The sequence below is a fragment of the Coenobita brevimanus genome, chromosome 55, assembly GCF_032717465.1.
Source record: "Coenobita brevimanus isolate Jiangsu-jjx chromosome 55, ASM3271746v2, whole genome shotgun sequence".
In the NCBI taxonomy this organism is placed as follows: Eukaryota; Metazoa; Arthropoda; class Malacostraca; order Decapoda; family Coenobitidae; genus Coenobita; species Coenobita brevimanus.
In genome coordinates, this window is record NC_137008.1 from 19,655,937 (window position 1) to 19,675,298 (window position 19,362).

At 41.5% G+C, this 19,362-nt stretch overlaps 1 protein-coding gene across 1 annotated transcript in view; it reads right to left on the bottom strand.

Annotated features, from left to right (window-relative positions):
- Positions 1 to 264: 264 nt before the first annotated feature.
- LOC145401270 (uncharacterized) overlaps positions 265 to 19,362 on the bottom strand; it is a 78,806-nt gene continuing 59,708 nt past the window's right edge. Inside the window, exon 2 of the mRNA XM_080273599.1 lies at positions 265 to 377. Within this exon, the coding sequence (XP_080129725.1) occupies positions 265 to 377 (113 nt within the window). The remainder of the gene's footprint in view (positions 378 to 19,362) is intronic.

Here is a 19,362-nt window from a genome sequence, read left to right on the forward strand (position 1 = left end):
CTGTGCGGCAATCAAAGATGGGCAATCTTCGGCTCACCACAGCACCAGAGCTAAAAGCTTTGCCACCAACAACAGAAGCATTTGAAGAACATGTTTGCAGAGCCCATTTACAGGCATGAATTTGGAGAAGCTCCCTTGATCCAGAGCCACCAGAAATGAACCCTCTTCATCATGGGTGGACCAAAGATCCTGATTCAAACTTGTTGGTTCCAATTGGCTTGCCAACTGATGCTTCTCCTGCACCACTTGATATCCTAAAACTAATCAAGTGTGGGTGTCAATCGCGCACACCAGGTTCAACTGCCAGTTGCAGTTGTGCTGCAGCACAACTTTTTTGCTCACTGTTTTGTGCGTGCCATGGAACTGACTGCCACAATCTTCAAAGTAAATCAAGAGTGACAGTTGAACAAGAGGAAAGTATGGACATGGAAATGCTAGACTTAATATATAAATTGTAAATGTTGAACATTTACAATTTATATATCCATGATTTTCAGAGACCAAATTTCAACAAATTCCACCAGAGTTGGGCCTCCTTCATTTCTTGAGTCTATACCTTGATTCCCACCTGAAGTGTCTCCGGCTACCTTTCTTCCTACTTTAGTATTGAAGTCATTCATGATCACAATATAGTGGGCAGTTCCTCTGTCAATATCTGACTGTACATCTTTACAGAAATTGGCAACATGTGCATGATAATTACTTGTTGGTGCACACACCTGAACCACCTTTAATTTCTATCTAACATTTAATTTTGTCGTGACAGTAACTACTCTTTCGTAAGTACTGAAAAAAAATTTAATACAATTTTCTTCCCAGAATATTTGTTAACTAGGAATTCTCCTCCACAGTCTTATTTACTACCCACAGATTGTCTCCCCAGTATAATAAATGTTCACTATTTATACTTTTTGCTCTTCACCTGATCTCATGATTTCACTAAGTCCTACGACTTCCCACCTGATAGTGTATAGTTATCTCCCGCCTTTAGAAGGCGGAGCGATAATGTTTTTGCCTGGTTCTTCGTGTCTGTCGCTGTGTGTGTGCGTGTGTGTGTGTGTGTGTGTGTGTGTGTGTGTGTGTGTGTGTGTGTGTGTGTGTGTGTGTGTGTGTGTGTGTGTGTTTCCATTATATCTCATGAACGGCTTGCGGTATAAACATGAAACCTTCAGGGTATCAAGATATGGCCAAAAATTTGACCGAGATCGAAAATGGGCACTCGGGGTCAAGACCAAAGTCAACAAAATGGTTGCCAAATGTGAACTAGCTTTTATCACCGGCCTTTAGCGCCATTTTATCCCACGAACAGCTTGAGCTATCAACATGAAACCTACAGGTTATCAAGGTATGGCCAAAATCTTCGACTCGGCCAACAGCATATTTTGGCGAGCGATTAGCATTCGGCCCCCGGATGCTTTTCTTTCGTTTTTCAAGCAATACTAACAGATCAGCTTCCATTCCCATAGGTCTTACAGTGTAGGTGAAGATCTTCATTAGCATTTGGTGGCCTAATCCTTTACCCCAGAGATTCTTAGCAACCCTTGCTGCTGATCACCACCATAACCAATAGCTTTTTTGCTGTTGGGTATTGAGGGCCTCTGTCTTCTGTGCCTGTCCGTGGTTTTACTTTGAAGGAAAAACGGCCAATATTGCTCATCCTGGCTGGCTTCTGAGTCAGGTGGGAGTCAGTGTTTTTAATCTGTCTTCTGCTATCAAGCTCTTCTAGCATGGGTGGCACCCATCTAGTCTGGCCCTACTTGGTCAAAGTAGTATTTAATCCTGCTGTCCAGTACATGTACTGTACAGTTGCTCAGAAAAATTAGTTCCCTTATCAGGCTGGCCCACCGACGTTTTCTTTTGTAACAGTGAATAGTATACACATGCGCGAACACACAAACATAATACACACACACATACAAACACACACACAATTATGTCTTTGGCACTGATTATGTTTATCGGATAGCTACGTCTGTAAGGAAAGTCAGACACATATTATAACAATGATATACCACTGCACAAGGTGTATCAGGTCATATTTTTGTATGTACAGCAAAATTATTTATACTTTTTTCCACACTGTTGTCATCTTATTCCTCCATGAGAACCTGCTGGCATCACACTCTGTTTGTTTATGATTACAGTAAGGATATTGGCTGTTTTGTAGTTCTAATATAGCCTATATTAGAAATGTTTTTCACTAACAATTGATATACTCCATTACAGCATTCTTCTTTCCTGTCCCTGAATGTGATGCTCGAACAACAGCCCACTTATGATTCGTTTTTCAGGAACTGAACTCAAGGAAAGCTTCAGATCAGTCCTGGGGTTCACAATGACAGTTGAAGGGAATGGGAGGGCAGGGTATGATAGGAGACTGTGTGACATGTAGTCGTGGTCATAAAAAATCATCTATCCTCCAGTATCCCGTGCCTCAGGCTGCTTCCTTTATGCGCGGCAAGTCACAGCGGAGCAAGAGGGGCTGAGAGGGAGGGGCCAAAATGAGAAGGGAAGGTGGGTGGGGGGTGAGTGATTGTGTGTGGGTGGAGTGAGGGAGGGGAGGGAGAATGAATGCGAAGTGGTGGTCACATTATTTGTCTATTTGTTTTTTTTTTCATTCAAGACATGATATAAAGGAGTTAACATTCGTAGATAATGCTGCATTACATCTTGCATACCGACGTCAGATAACAAGCTTTAGATTGGTGTGATATCAAGGGCTGGCTCGTGAGAGAAATATACTGACGTGTCAGATCAATTATTAGTGCAGACCCAGATATTTGTGTTTATCCATATATTTTGACTTCGGACGCAGAATGGAATCTGGATAGTTTGGACTTCTGTAATGCTTAATTAAGAAACGTCCTCTACCCTTACATGTAATTAATTTTGGAACTAAATATCATATGCAACCTTTGATATGTCTGTGGCCACAGACACTTCCTGTATACAGTCACCATCACCACCAGATAATTGTGCATAAAAGATAAATAAATTTGGTGTCAGTGCACATGGCTGGATATGATTACGATATCTCATAAAATTTTAAAAGGAAAATAAAATCATACCCAAACTCCCAAAATATATCTGTGTCAATGTTTACCGACACTGGTAAAGCCAAAGCAACAAGGAAAGCCTTTTTAAGTAGTCCAGTGGCCTTCTGCCTCTTAATAACCTCTTGCAGTCTTCGCGACAGCGAGGAAACAATGTTGTTGATGGTTTGCTGGTTTCGTCTGAACAGCTCCCACTCGTCCGTGGTGTGCTGGAGGAGGCGGGCCTGTGTCCTCTCATTCTCTGGCTCCCACGCGTTGACAAGGTGCCCACACAGTCTCGATGGTTCTGCACTAATGTTTGATCTGTCATGTCAGTATATTTCTCTCACGAGCCAGCAATTGACATCACCACCTATCTAAAGCTTGTTATCAGATGACGCTATACAAGATACAATGCAGCATTACCTTTACCTTTTACCGAAGTACCGGTCATGTGACGTTAGCGGCCATGGAGCACCATCTTCCTTTATCCTCAGCTATCCTGATTAACTCCACATTGCTGATTCTTTCTTGTAAATCGCTTCTTATACAATCCATACTCTTTAATCGTAGTTTTCCTCTTGGTCTTCTTCCCTCTATTCTTCCAAGTAAACAGTCATTTTCAATTTTTTTTTTTTACTCTTATAACATGTCCCAAAAATTCCATGTCTTTTTCTTACAGTCTTCATCGTTTCTCTTTTCACTCCTGCCCTTCTCAGAACTTCTTCATTTGTTACTTTTTCTATCCATGATATTCGCATCATTCTTCTCAAAAACCATACCTCAGCTGCTTGTAATCTCCCTCACATTTTCTTATACTGTCCACCTTTCGCACCCGTATTGTAGCGTCGACCAGACAAAAGATTTCAACACTCTTGTTCCTGTCCTCATATCCATAGTTATGTTAGTTAAATTTTTTCTCATTCGTCCGAAAGCTCCCATAACAATACCAGTTCTGACAATTTCCTTCTCACTTCCTCCGTCATCTGATATAACAGCACCCAACTATTCGAAACTTCAATGCATCATTATCTACCGAATATTGACTCTTTTATCATGCCCTGCATGAAAGAAACTAGACAAATAATGTGACCACCAACCACTTCGCATTTCATTCTCCCTCCCCTACCTCCCGTCCTCCCCTCCCTTACTCCACCCTCGCATTATCACTCGTCCCCTCAGCCACCTTCCCTTCTCTCTCGGGCCCCTCTCTCTCAGCCGGTCTTACTCCACTGTGACTGGCCGCGAATAAAGGAAGCAACCTGAGGCACAGGGTACCGAATGATAGGTGATTATTTATGACCACGACCGTACAGTATAATCATGGAATTAATATCTGTGTGATCAGTCATATTGCAGCTATAGAGCACAGCAATTCACGTACGGGTAATATCTTTAACAAGAGCACTGTAACTGGAAAATGATATAGCTTCGCCGCTACTGGTGTCATAACAGCATAACAAAATCCACAACAGCGTCAGTAAACTGAGAAAACACACACACACACACACACACACACACACACACACACACGCGCGCGCGCGGGCGCGGGGGGGCTCTTTTCATTTCATGGTGATGCTAATGAGTACTTCCATTAATACATTCATCTGCTTCTGGCTTTATTATTATTATTATTATTATTACTGTCATTATTAATCCGTGCAGTGACGCCATCATCAGTGTGACATAGATATATTTCATTGCATTACACTGTCATTTTACTTGTCCCAGGAAGAACACAACGTCGGAGTGAAAGTAGTCATTAATGAATACGTGCTGTGGTGGAAGTAGAGAAACAGACTGGCTAAGAATATTTCTGTTGTCGCCAACATTACGACAGTTTTGTTCACAGAGATAATAATAGAAAGTCAGGACATCAGTGTTTCTCTACATCCAACATAATTCCATAATACTCTCTGCTTGAGGTGATTTCAAAGGCTTTTCACCGTGTGAGTCTCGTCCCATCTCCTGTTCGCCTCTGTGCATGTATATTACTCGTTATGGAATGGCATAACAGGAAAAGACGTATCCCTGCTGAGAAGCTATGCACAGGCCTTCCATGAGCAAGATTTGTTTTACCCTTGGCAGAACCAAATTTTACCCTAAAACTCAATGTTTTACCCAACTGTCTCCCTCTCATATATATATATATATATATATATATATATATATATATATATATATATATATACACACACACACAAGTAGACTGTAGCACCAGTCGAGCAGGGCAGTAGTCCCGAAATGGATGGAAAGCAGATGACAGGGAGAGCTGGAGCTCCCGTTTCATCAGCCCTCGGAACTAGTTCCTGACCATCCCCCATTGCTGAACTTTTTCAGTCTCTTAGTAACACAGAGTAGGCCAGCATGCTCTCCAATACAAGTTTCTCCAACTGTCAACATCAATTTACATGCACAGTACACACTACACTACCTTGTCAAAATTCAAAAAAAAGAAAAATAGCGCGCAATAACCCCAACCATCCACCCTCACCCGGTGATGCCTCAATGTGCCTGGAACCACTGTCTGACCCACTTCATTTCTGCAACACTTGCAGCCTTTCCTCTAACTTTCTTTCTGTCAAACACCACCTATCCTCCTCTAAACCCGACCTTCTCTTTTTAACCGAGACTCAGCTGTCTGAGGCAACTGACAGCAAACCCATTTCTGTATCCTCCTACTTTCTCTATACTCATTTCAAAGCCAAAAGTGGCTGTTGTGAATATGAACGCAACGCCCTACCTTGCTCTCGTGTTCCTGAACTTGATTCTTCTGAATTCTCTACTCTCTGGCTTCGGTTTTCCTGTCAGTCTGTGACTAAATATATCTGTGCTGTTAACTTATCTCCTAATTCTACTGACTATCAAAAATTCTTCGACTGTCTTACTTCTATGATGGAATACATTCTATTCATTTCTCCTTTCTCTGAAATATCCATTCTAGGAGATTTCAATGTTCACCACCACCTTTGGCTCTCCTTTCACTGATCCACCTGGTGAACAAACCTACATCTTTTCTCTCCTTAATGACCTACACCAGCTTGTACAGCACCCTACCCATATCCCTGACCGCCTTGGAGAGAGCTCCAACATACTTGACCTCTTCCTTACAACTAATCCTTCTGCTTACAGTGTTAATCTTTTCTCTCTGTTGGGCTCCTCTGATCACAACCTCATTACCTTAATCTGTCCTATCACTCTGGTACAGCCTGTGGACCCTCCAAAGAAACGTTATCTGTGGCACTTTGGAGCTGTGGATTAGGAGGCCTTCAGGCAGTACTTCTTTGTTATTCCCTGGAATGATTATTGCTTCCATGGCCGGGAGCCATCTGAGTGTGCCTTGCACATTGCAGACGTTATTCTCTCGGGCATGGAAGCTTACATTCCTTTCTCATATCCTTTGACTAATGCAAGAAAGCCTTGGTTTAATCAAGCTTGTTCTAATGCTGTCCACAACAAGGGAAGGGCCTATAAAAGGTACTGAGCCAACCCACCCCTGAATCACATCTTGTTTACAGTATGTTTCTGCCCGGAATTGTGCTAAGTCTGTTGTTCGCTTTGCTAAAAATGTCATCCATACTAAATGCTCTCAACTCTCCAACTCGAATTCTTCCCACTCCTTCTGGCACCTTGCAAAAAACCTTTCTATCAACATTACCTCATCATCCTTCCCTCCTCTTTTCTACTCTGATGGCTCCATAGCTATTTCTTCTACTGATAAAGCAGATCTCTTTGCTCAGACTTTCTCCTCCAATTCCACCTTAGACGATTCTGGTGCTGTTCCTCCATCACTCCCCCCCTCTGACTTCCTTATGGCTGACATTAAAATTTCTTCTGTTGATGTATTTTCTGCCATCATTGACCTTAATACTGACAAGGCATATGGGCCTGATGGAGTCCCTCCTGTTGTCCTCAAGAACCATGCTTCTGTTCTTATACCCTGCCGAGGTAAACTCTTTTGTCTTTGTCTTTCAACTTGTACCTTTCCTTCTTGCTGGAAGTTTGCTCTCATTCAGCCAGTCCCAGAGAAGGGTGACCATTCCCAACCCTCTAACTATCGTCCAATTGCTTTAACATCCTGTGTCTCAAAAGTTTTCGAGTCTATCCTTAAAAGAAAATTTTAAAGCATCTTTCCCATCGCAACCTACTTTCTGATCGTCAGTATGGGTTCCGTCAGGGATGCACCACTGGCGATCTTCTCACCTACCTTTCAGCTTCCTGGCCTTTCTCCTTTTGTGACTCTGGTGCAAGCTTTGCCATTGCACTTGTCATCTGAAAGGCTTTCGATCGCGTCTGGCATAAATCTTTAATTTCCAAACTGCCCTCGTATGGTTTTTATCCCTCTATCTCTGCCTTCATCTACAGCTTCCTTTCTGGTAGTTCTAGAGCAGCTGTTGTAGACGGCCATCATTCTTCTCCTAGATCTATCAACAGCGGTGTTCCTCAGGGCTCTGCCCTGTCACCAACTCTATTCATTTTATACATCAATGATCTTGTAAACTGTACATCTAACCCTATCCACTCATGCGCTGATGATTCCAACCTTCACCTTTCCATTCGGTTTCTGCAATGTCCATCTCAGCAGTTACTTGAACAAACAAGGGATGAGGCTATGGCACACCTAATGTCTTCTCGTATCTCTGACTGGGGTAAAAATACTCTTGTTGTTCTTAATGCATCAAAAACTCAGTTTTTACACCTATCATCCTGTCAAAATCTTCCACATTAATACCCACTAATGTTTAATAATATTCAGCTACTTATCTTGGAAGGATCATATTGCATCTCTTGTATAATCTCCAAGAGATTAGGTGTGCTAAACCGACTCCGTGCCTTGTTTACCCCTGCACAGTTGTTGACTTTATACACTCTTTTATCCGCCCTTGTTTAGAGTACAACTCCCGCGTGTTGGGAGGCTCCACACACACAGCTCCTCTCAATAGAGTGGAGTTAAAGGCTTTTCGTCTCATCAACTCTCCTCCTCCTACTGGCTCCCTTCAACCTCTGTCTCTTCGCCGCACTGTTGCCTCGTTATCTCTTTTCTATCGCTACTTCAATGGTCGCTGCTTCTCTGAACTGTCTGCTTGCATCCCTCCACTTCTATGACGGGTGCGTAGCACCCGTATAGCAACAAGCTCTCATCCCTTTTCTGTCCAACTCTATAATGCAAGAGTTAGCTGTTACTCCTAGTCCTTCGTTTATGTAACAGGCCAACTCTGGACCTGTCTCCCTCTGTTTTTCCTACTTCCTATGACCTCCAGTCTTTCAAACGCAAAGTGTCCATGCATCTCGAAATGACCGAATCTTGAATTTGGCTTTCTTTTGTATTGATTTTGTTTTGTTCTTGAAAGGAACTGTTTTGCGGGCTCAGTCTTTTGTTCCTTCTTCCTCGCATATATATATATATATATATATATATATATATATATATATATATATATTCTGAAACCATGAACTATATAATGGCTGCTTGATTTGCTACAATACTGAAAGTATATAGTAAAAGAAAAAGGTTATGTGAAGTTTCATGCTCTTATTGCATCACTTCTAGACATTTGAAGATTTTAAATTAATTCATACTATCCCTGAAGTTAGAAAGCAGCATGCTTCTGAAAGTATTTTTTTTTTTTTCCTTGATGTTAGGAAAGAACAAGATAGCTTCATGTAGCCTTCTTACAAAAGAAATAACGTAAAATATTTGCAACGTCAGAGAGACCTTGATTAGCCTTGTATTACGCAGAAAGCTACGATGTGCAGTACCTAAACAGTAGCCTAAAGAGGGGCCGATTGTCCTAGGTTAGGGTTATTTTACCCTGAAATGGAAGCATTTCTATGCACTAGCCTTAATATAGAGACTTCTGGCTGCGTAGATCCCTCAATTTAGGAATCCATAGCCCACATAGCTCGAATGATAGTAGGAACTATGATACAGTATTAAATTATTAACTATATTTAGAAAATATTCTTATTTTTGCTGCACTGAATTATATTATTTCTTATTTCATGGAAGGTGAAAGATGGGCCTGTATAATGTTTCTTTCATTGTCAATAGTCCTTATATTACTCTGAAAACCAGTAGTTGTATTAAATTTGCTTTGTAATAAGTTTCTATAGGGACTGCTAAAAATATCAAATATATATAGTCCTATATTGCAATAACATCCTCAAAAAGTCATCTAATTATTATTCAGTATGAATAAAAGTGTTTGGGATATTGAACAAAATTGGGACGCATCTAGTTTTTTTTTTTTTATTTGCCACCCTACCAAAGTTTAAAACACTGAAAAAAAAAAAAAGGGGGTGTCCCATATTAAATCCTAGCCTTTTAAGATATGGCTGATATGAATTATACCACAAACGAATGAAACTTGTAGTGGACCCCCCCGAAAAAAAAAATAAAAAAATAATAATAATAAATAAAATAAGCTCAAATCTCACACCAAAACAAAGATGAAATTCTATAACTGTCTTCAAGATATATCGCGAATATGTTGCTCCAGTGATGGCTCCAACTATTGAAGACACGGATGTCTGTCAGAAAACAGTCCTGAAAAGTGATTTATAACCATGCCAAGACTATTAGCTTTGTCATTCAGTAATTTCATAGGTTTCTGACAATAAGTTCAGTGTCAAGCAGTAAACCGTCCTTTTTCATAATTTGCCTTTAAGCATGGAAAAGCGAACATTCGCACAGGGAAACAAGTATGATAACATATCTTCATGTGTCATCAAACACTTAAAAACCACAGTGAATAATGCAGTGACTGTGTCTCAAACGCTGAGTTGCACCAAAGCCTACCTGTGGTAACTATGGTAACCTGGATGATGCAGTGCCTTGTATCTAGGATAATGGGTGAATAACCTGCCACAGCCCCAAACGCCTATGTTATGGAGATGAGCACCGTGGCAAGGCGTCCCATGGTGTCTGCCCCACCTTTACATTTATTCTACTTACCACCTAGTTTCCTCCTACATATCAATGCGTAGATTCCGAATATGCATATATTTTTTTTTTTTTTTTGTAAATCTAGAGTTACAGGAATTATGCAACAACATATTTATCGTACAAGGACAGGAACTGCAATTTGTTACCTTTTCGGGAATGTTGAGAATGTCAAAAGAATTTATATATTACCGAGTGTATCTATCTAACTATCTATCATCCAATCCTACGTTGTCCCATGAGGAGCGTAGGAGCCCTGGGCTAGGCAAGTTGGTCCTGACATTTAAGATGAGAGTGACCAGCCTCACTCATCCCTGAGTGGCATTACGCGAGCAATAACCCCAACCATCCCTTGGATATAAACCTTCACCGGCTCAATCCGATTGGAGCGCCGCAATTACCCACTAAACCACCAGGTGCCATAATTTGGTTATATGGTTACCACCCAGCATCGTAAATGGTTTCCTGGGTTACAGGAAGCCATTCGGCTTGTCACTCAGTGTAGAGTCACCCATAGGCAGAAGGAACAGGAAAGAATGAAGAAAAGAAAGACAAAAGAGGGAGTGTAAAGTCACCCATTGGCAGAAGGACGAGGAATGAAGTAAAGAAAGACAGAAGAGGAAGGAAGGAAAGGAGGAAGGAGAAGAATGGGCAGACATCCGAGAGCAGCACTACATCGAGTGAGTGGATGGTGAGCACCCCCACCTACCACAAACCGGGTGTATATTATTATTATAACTAGAAAATGAACATACAGTATTATCACAAGGAATGCAGGGCACATTTATCAAGAAATGCATTATGACCTTGATTTTCTTCTGTAGTTGTGATGACAATCACGCAACAATCCCCAAACGTAATCTCCCATCATCGCCTTCCACCTACCATGATATCTGGTTACCATCAGCAGAATGTCCTGGTGGACTGTTCACCATGCTCCTCGCTGACTGCACCGAAGTTGCTTTCGAAGAAATCAAGGTGGGAATGCGGATAGTGCAATTTGATTGACATTCTGCATCCAAGCTGGTAGAATGCACCAATCAGGTCATCGATGAGCTGTGCGGAATCTGGTCTCCTCTGGTTGCCAAGAAAACCTTCCACAACCCCTCTGAAAGCATTTCAAGTGCACTCTTCATCATTGGTCATTTTACCCTGGAGTTCACGACTTGCAAGCATTCTTCGAACTTGCGGCCTGGTGAATATGCCAGCCGTCACCTTTGCCACGCTTAGCTTGGGAAACATTGATTGGATATGCAGAAACGCATTGCCATCCTTGTCAATGGCTTTCACAAATTGTTTCACAAGACCAAGTTTTATGTGTAGCAGTGGTAGCAATACTTTCTGTCTGGAGATCAGTGGAGCTCTGCTCTCAGAACGTTGCACGAGCCTGGTGTGAGACTCTCTCTGTGAGGCCAGTCTCCCATCATGAAATGTTCTGCATCGCTCTGGCTGTCCCACAAACATAAAAAAAACATGAGTACTTCATATAACCGCCTCTCATTCCAAGTAGGAATGAAATCAATTTGAAAACCCCACAGACCTCCCAGTTGTGACCTGAGTACTTGATCTTTGTCAGACAAATCTTCACATTCTCATAGCCTTCTTTCATTTCCACGGAGTGTACAACTGGAACTGATGGGAGTTCATTGCCGTTATGCAAAAGCACAGCTTTTAGGCTCTTCACTGAGCTGTCTATGAAGAGTCGTCCTTCTGAGGCCTTGTAATCCACGCCTATGGCTTGGAACAAACCCATAACATCAAAACAATAACACAACAAGGTTTCTTCACAAAATATGAAGAGGAATGCAAACTTGCCATGGTGATTCCTATATCTGTATCAGTCAATAAACCGAGTCAGTCAGTTCGGCTAATTACTTTCAGTCCACGGTCAGTTTATCGTGAAATAGTTTCAGTTAATAATCACTAGAGCCCGGATGTTTATAGTAGGACTCGCGCACGTTTGCGGCTATGGTGTGGTCCGCACCTGTGTACAGTTTTGCCACGTTTTCTATACCGTTATCTCTCTCTCTCTCTCTCTCTCTCTCTCTCTCCTGGCGGGAAATGTGAGCCACCCTGAGTACTTTTGATTCTTTTATAAGTTATTTATAAATGTGCTTTCATTTGTTAATTTGGTTTTGTCATATTTAGTAGTAGATGGAGTGTCAAAGTTACTGTCTGCTGAGAGGTTTGTTACGTTACTGATTCATACACCCCGACGTAGTGGGGTGTGGGTGTAGGTGTGGGTGGGAGTGTGGATGTGGGTTTGTTGGGGTGGTGGTCCAGGGGGGAGGGGAAGTGTGAAGGGGGATTTGACCTGAGACACCCAGGAGGGATTAAGAAGGGAGGAGAGGGGAAGGGGGGGCTGGATTCACCTACCACGTGGTCAGTATTAGAAGAGAGAGAGAGAAATTACGTGTATAGATATATGTGCATCAATAGGAACAATGTATATCAGTGTGTGCAGTATGTACCAAGGAACAAATGAATACAAAGAAGGCAGTGACAGACCTCTCTCTCTCTCTCTCTCTCTCCTGGCGGGAAATGTGAGCCACCCTGAGTACTTTTGATTCTTTTATAAGTTATTTATAATTGTGCTTTCATTTGTTAATTTGGTTTTGTTATATTTAGTGATGCCGACAATGCATTCAATGCATGCCTCTCTCTCTCTCTCTCTCTCTCTTTTATTATTATGGGTGTGTAAGTGTTGCCACTCACAAGAATTACATGAATTATTTCTTTTACTTTGGATATTGGCATATTTCTTCTTTTTTCAGGCTCATTATCTTATATCCATAACTGTGATATTATTACCCACCCTAAAACTACGCTAAAAACCATTAAAAGTGACTACAATATCTTTTAGCAACACTGTACAATATGTATGCCATGTTTCTGTGTTACTGTATAAATATTTTATGCATAATAAGATTACTGTTGATTCATCCATCAAAATACACAAGTGTAAGTTTTATTCATCTGAATTTATCGAATTTGTGATGCCTTGTACATAAATAGCTTCCGTTTCACATCGCAAGTTGGGGAAACGTGGCACCATTGTCCACAGGTGCGGGCCACACCTCAACCGCAAACGGGCGGGAATCCGACTATAGGCGCTAAATAACTCTGAACTAGGCAGGCAAAGAGGCATAATAAAATTGCTAAAAAGGCACGAAAAAGGCAGTTATTGACAAAGAAAGGCATATAGAGGCATGTATATCCTCCACCACAATATAGTTAACAATAATAACATAAAGGTATACTACATTAACCCTTTGGTCTAGTGGATATATATAAGTGAAAAACCTTGCTTTCAGCGAATCTCATCTTTGCAGAATTAGACAATAGCAAAAATTGATTATTTTCGAATTTTTTCTCAGAAAATGACAATTTTCCCGTGGAAAGGTGTATTTTTTGACCATTATCAATTTATCACAGTAAAAAATGGAAACTTCACTGTCACATCCTATTAGAAAAGTAGCAACAAAGTTATAATTAGCACTTTCAGTTTTTAGGGACTTAGGCCGGGGAGTAGATCAGGGAGAAGACTGAAGCAACGGCACGAGCGAATAAACGACCGACGGTGGTGCCCCCGGTTTCGCCCAGGTGGTGGAAATTTTAATTAACTGACGGGCGTCGACCACTGAGCTCAATAGTATGGAGAGGCTTTCTCATGGGTCACACCCACTGAGCTCAATAGTATGGAGAGGCTTTCTCGTGGGTCACCCCCACTTAGCTCCATAGTATGGAGAGGCTTTCTCATGGGTAGCAAAGAAATTCGTGTGTCCGCTGTCAGGGTGGCGCTGGTATAGTGGCAGCCATGTTACACCACGCCTAATGCCTACGGTTTTTGTACTGAGCTGCTCAGTGGGTTTTTGAAAGCAGCCGATGATTCCAGAAAATATAGTGTCATGGTGCACTGTGCAGCTTACCGAAGCAGAAATGGGCACAGGAATTTACCGAAGACAGATGGCATTATTTCACAAGTAAGAAATATATCTTGTTGCAAATTCTGTAAGATTACTGCCCCCTGGGGATGGGCAGGAAGATTCTTCCCCAGTGTCCCTGCATGAATGAGGCGACTAAAAGGGGCCCATTTATCTTCAGTCTTTCTCTCCATGTCCTCTTGTTTTCTGTTCACACTCTCTTGTAGATATTTCCATGCTTCTTGCAGCCTTTATCAATTTGGACATTCGGTTTCATGGCATGGATAGTCTAAGGACTTCTCACACCATTTCAACACCATTAGGCCTACTTCAACGTAAAACAGCCTCATCATCACTATCATTTCAACCCTAACACCACACTATCTTTTCCCTTTCTGCCATTGTCTTCCTCTGCCTTGGTGTGATAAAGGGTAAGTTCTGCACCGCAGCAACCAATGGCATTGTTTTATGCTCATTGGCTAAATGGCCCCCAATAATTCATTGAACTAGGTAGAAAAAAAGCAATAATCCATTTAAGTTTTTGTATTATAAGCTACGAGTGTGGATGTTTCAATATGGCGGCCAAACTCACACGCTCGTGGCGGAGATAGCCTAGCCATACCTTAGGGTACGTCACACCGAACGCGACGAGCGGGGCTACTTGAGCGGGGAAGGATGAGGCGACACGATAAAACACACTAAATCCTACGTGGGTGGCCACACTGAATGAGCGGGGAGGTTTGTCGCCCCGCTCACCCTCCACGCTCGTCGCTACGCGATGGAGCATGTTCCAAAATGTCGTGCACTGCCTAGCGACATCCCCACTCCCCAGGCATTTGCATCATGATTCGGTTGTGCTGGTACTGCGTGTTGGGGAGTTTGGGTTTGGTAATTATGTCTACTGAACACCTTGTTGGAGCCTTGTACCACAGGAGAGCTGTGTGGGATTCAAATGATCCATTCCACAAAAATACTGGACTGTTGAAACACTGGGAAGATATCTGTGAATAACTGCATACAAGTGGTAAATTATAATCGAGTATTATTTTGTCATACGATTGCTTTGTTCCACCGTTGTTTTAAAACCTATCAAAGACCATTAATGTCTAAAATTCATACTAGTATTTAGTGCTCTATTTCCTTTGTTACACCGTAGGCTTAAAACTAATAAACAGATAAGTGTATACACTGTATGTATGTGTTATATATGTATATATGTAATGAACATTTATTATTTATCAATACATAAATCTATGAAATTTAATTCAATAAATAGTGAATTGCCCAGCGGATATTCCACTATAGGCATGCCTCTGACTAGCTGTTGCCCGTGAGGCTGCCGCTTCCTATTTAGACACCCATCGCGCTGACGCTCCCATCAACGCTCATCACGCTACCTCCCCGCTCGTCGCGTTCGGTGTGGCTACATCCTTAGAGCTCAGTGGCGTCGACGCAAGCCATTCGCCTATTAAATTAACCTGTCATACGCTGTCTTATTTTTCATCAACGTAATATTTTGTTTCGAAAAAACTTTTATTGTAAGTCATTATCAATGACCATGCTAACATGTTAATAACTTAATATCATTGTGTTAACACAGAAAACGTCATTGTAATCAGGTACAACTAGGGAAAATAGCACTATCTGTTAGCAAAACGGCAGAAAAGGCTGATTTAGGCACTGGATTACGAAAAAGGCATTATCCTGATGAAATCATAAAAAAGACATGAAAAGGCGCTTGTGGCATCTGTGGCAACTTTCGGGCTATAATAATCACTTTCAGTCATTAATCAAATGTCAGTAATCAGTTTCAGAATGAGCATCAGTAAGCAGGCACTTTCGGTCAGTAATAAGTGTCAGTAATTACTATGGTTTTAGCCAGTGGAACACTGGTTTTCGGCAATAACTTGTTATCAAAGCGTTGGATTACGGTAATATTTTACTAGGGTATGTTTCAGACCTCGACCTACCTGGCGTCAGTATGGATTATTACCACCAGTGGAGACTTAAGGCATTTATAAGAGTAAAATAAGCATGCGAGGCGACAGAATGAGCCATCGCTTGTGCGAGGCTAGCGTGACGTATAGTTATGACGTTATGTAGGCACTGCCCACCTGAATATTCCAAATATTACGATACTATTTAAGGCAGGACTGTCCGAAAACATCAGTTCATGGCCCTGGTTATAAGTCACACAGACTCGAACAGAAAATGAATCAAGGTATGGAACTAATGCATTGCTTCTGAGTGGGAATGAAACGCCATAGCAACGCCAAAAATACAAGGATACGAACTCACATTCGTAAAATACAACCATTGTGAATTTTGAGTATCCAGCCCTGGGCAAGATAACCACGTAAACACTGACTTTTCTTGACAATTCATATTCAGGTAACCTTATTAAACAGGTATCTCCTCACTCTTCGCTGAACTATATATTCCACTGTGACGATAACAGGCAACATGTCATGTGTGCAATGTAAGGCTATTATGTTACCTATATATGACCCGTTTCGTCACTTACACATTTGTAATGTTGGAAGTGTACTTCAATCAGGGGATAGAGAGAATTGTACACCTCAAGTGGATGGTATGTTCATATATGATGATAACATTACAATAATTCACATCCCTGCGTTACAAATGGATAACTTCCTTATAGGCTTATATGAAAATACCAGGCTTATTTTCCAAATATGGGCAACATTTTCCATCTACCAAAGCAGACACCGACCCTTTCCAATATTTCACCCATACGATGATGAGGGGGCGGTGTCTATATGGACAACGTCAATGTGACGTACGATATGAGCGAGTGGGCGGGGCATTTCCCCGCTACCCTCTCACCAGCAATGGGTAAAACAGTCGCCTTGCATGCTTATTTTCCTCTTATACCTGCCTTACGTCTCCACGTTTGATAATAAACCATACTGACGCCAGTTAGGTCGGGGTCTGAAACATACCCTGGTAAAATATCATCGTAATCCAACGTTTTGATATAAAGTTATTGCCGAAGAACACTGTTCCACTGCCTCTGGAATCCACAGTGGTCAGTAATAATTTTCAGTCAGTAGTCAACTCAGTCAAGAGTCAGTTTGAGTAAATAGTCAGTTTCAAGCAGCAGTCAGTAAGCAGTTCTAGTCAATTATCATTTTCAGTCAATAATCAGATTCAGACAGCATTCAATTGAGAGTAAACAGGTTCAGTCAATTACCACTTTTTATCAGTAATCAGTTTGTCAATAATTAGTCAGTAATCACTCACCCAATAATCAGTTTTGTTAGTAATCAGTAGACTGTAATTTGGCTCAGTCAGTTACCACCTTTTGTCAGTAATCAGTTACAGCAACTAACCAATTTATTATCTAGTTCAGTAATCATGATCAATTATTAACCAGTTCATTATCTTCTAAGTTGATCAATAATATTTGTCAGTAACCACTTTTTATCAGTAATCAGTTTGTCAATGACCCCTTTTCTCAGTAATTAATTTCAGTTAGTAAATAATTCACCTTCCCCGGCTACCGAATACTGGGAGGACAACTTCAGGTGCCATCATCCCAAGGGGCCCTGCACCTCCTACAACCAGCACCACCCGCGCATGTGCAGTCACTCCCTCCGACTCTCACCCCAACACACGCAGTTCGAAGCCCAATTACAGTTTGTCTTCGACGCGGTCATGGCCTTTGCGTATGCCCTCATGTAAGCATTTTTCGGAGCAGTGTCATGGTTACCACCCAGCGTATTTGCACTAAATTGCATTAGGAACCTTCAGTGAGCACTGTCTCTTTATCTCGGAGTCTCCTTGGTTATGATCGAAGAAGGTTGAGGGATTTGGTTTTGGTGATACGTGAAACAGTAAAAAAGTTTCTCTGCATGACCTATATGGGGTGATGAAGATGATGATGTTGATGACATTATAAATGTAGTCGTGTTATTCTGTGTGATGATGTTTTCACTCGGTTCTTCTGTTTGTTTGTCTGTCTGTCTGTCTGTCTGTCTGTCTGTCTGTCTATCTGTCTGTCTGTCTGTTGACAACTTTACGCGAAAACTACTGGTGCGATTTTGACTAAAAATTACAGGGATGATGGGTTATGACATTCTGATCACCTGATTAAATTTTGAGTCAAATTGGGCCAAGGCCTAGGCTGCAGACCCCAAAAGTGTAAAAAAAAAAAATCATTTTTTTTCACCATAACTCCTTTCAAATTCGACATATCGAAATAAAACTAAAACCTATAGGTTCATCTTTCCTATAATAAGCCTCATTACATTAGAGAGGTCACCCCCAGTTGGCGGTAGGGGGGTCAGTGTCAAGTGGGTCGTGCCTAAAATTTCAAATGGGCATGAAATCGTCAATTTTCACCCGATTTACTCCAAATTTGATATGTGACATCGTTGACTAAACATCCTGGTGTGTTTCTACGTCAGAACTAAAATGACTGCCGAGGACGGGTTTGCTAAGTCTTAGCATCGCTTCTTGTTTCTGCAAGTAGTGAACTCCGTGATTATGATGATGATATTATGTAGTCAACTATTTTTCTGTGTAGTGATGATGATGAAATTATATGCCTTCAAGTGTGTGAATTGCAAACCCACTGGAGAGAGAGAGAGAGAGAGAGAGAGAGAGAGAGGGAGTTGATCGACCCCTATATCTGTTCCCCCTCTCAATAAATTTAAATCTCTACAATACATTTGGCGTCCCCAGTTCCTGTGTAGATAGATAGGCATAAACATACGGACAGATTTTGGTTAGTAGGTAATCGATAATAGATAAATAGACATACATTGATATAGGTTAGTGGGTAGACACATAAAAACATGAATAGATGGATAGATGGACATCAGTGGATATTGATAGATGGTTTAAAGACAGATAGATACAGAAAGATGAAAATACTGCTAGATAGACAGACAGATACTAAACCTATATACATAATAATCGCTAGTATAATCTTTCTCCTTTCACAGATGAGAGACAGATAAAGAGAAGATAGATAAAAAGAAGATAGGTAAATGGACAGATAAGTAGATTAGTAGACAGGGATATTTTCTACTAAACCAGTCTACTTTATAATCTTCAATATTCCCTCAGAGATATGGACCAGTGTGTGTGTTTGGGGGGAGGGGGTGTCTCTGTCCCTTCATATGACCTCTGTTGATGGCGAGCAGCTTCATCACTACTTGAGGAGGGTCAATTTTGTAGGCGAGTTTGGTCGTGGTGGTAGTAGTGGTGGTGGTGGTGGGAGTGGTGATGGTGATGGTGGTGTGGTAGTAGTGGTGGTGGTGGGAGTGGTGGTGGTGGTGGTAGTTGTGGTGATGGTACAGTAGATGGTAGTAGTGGCTATGGTGGTGGTGGATGGTTGTAGTAGTTGTGATGGTGGTAGTAGTGGCTGTGGTGTGGTGGTGGTAATAGTATTAGTATTGGTGGTGGTGGTAGTAGTAGTTGTGGTGGTGGTGGTGGT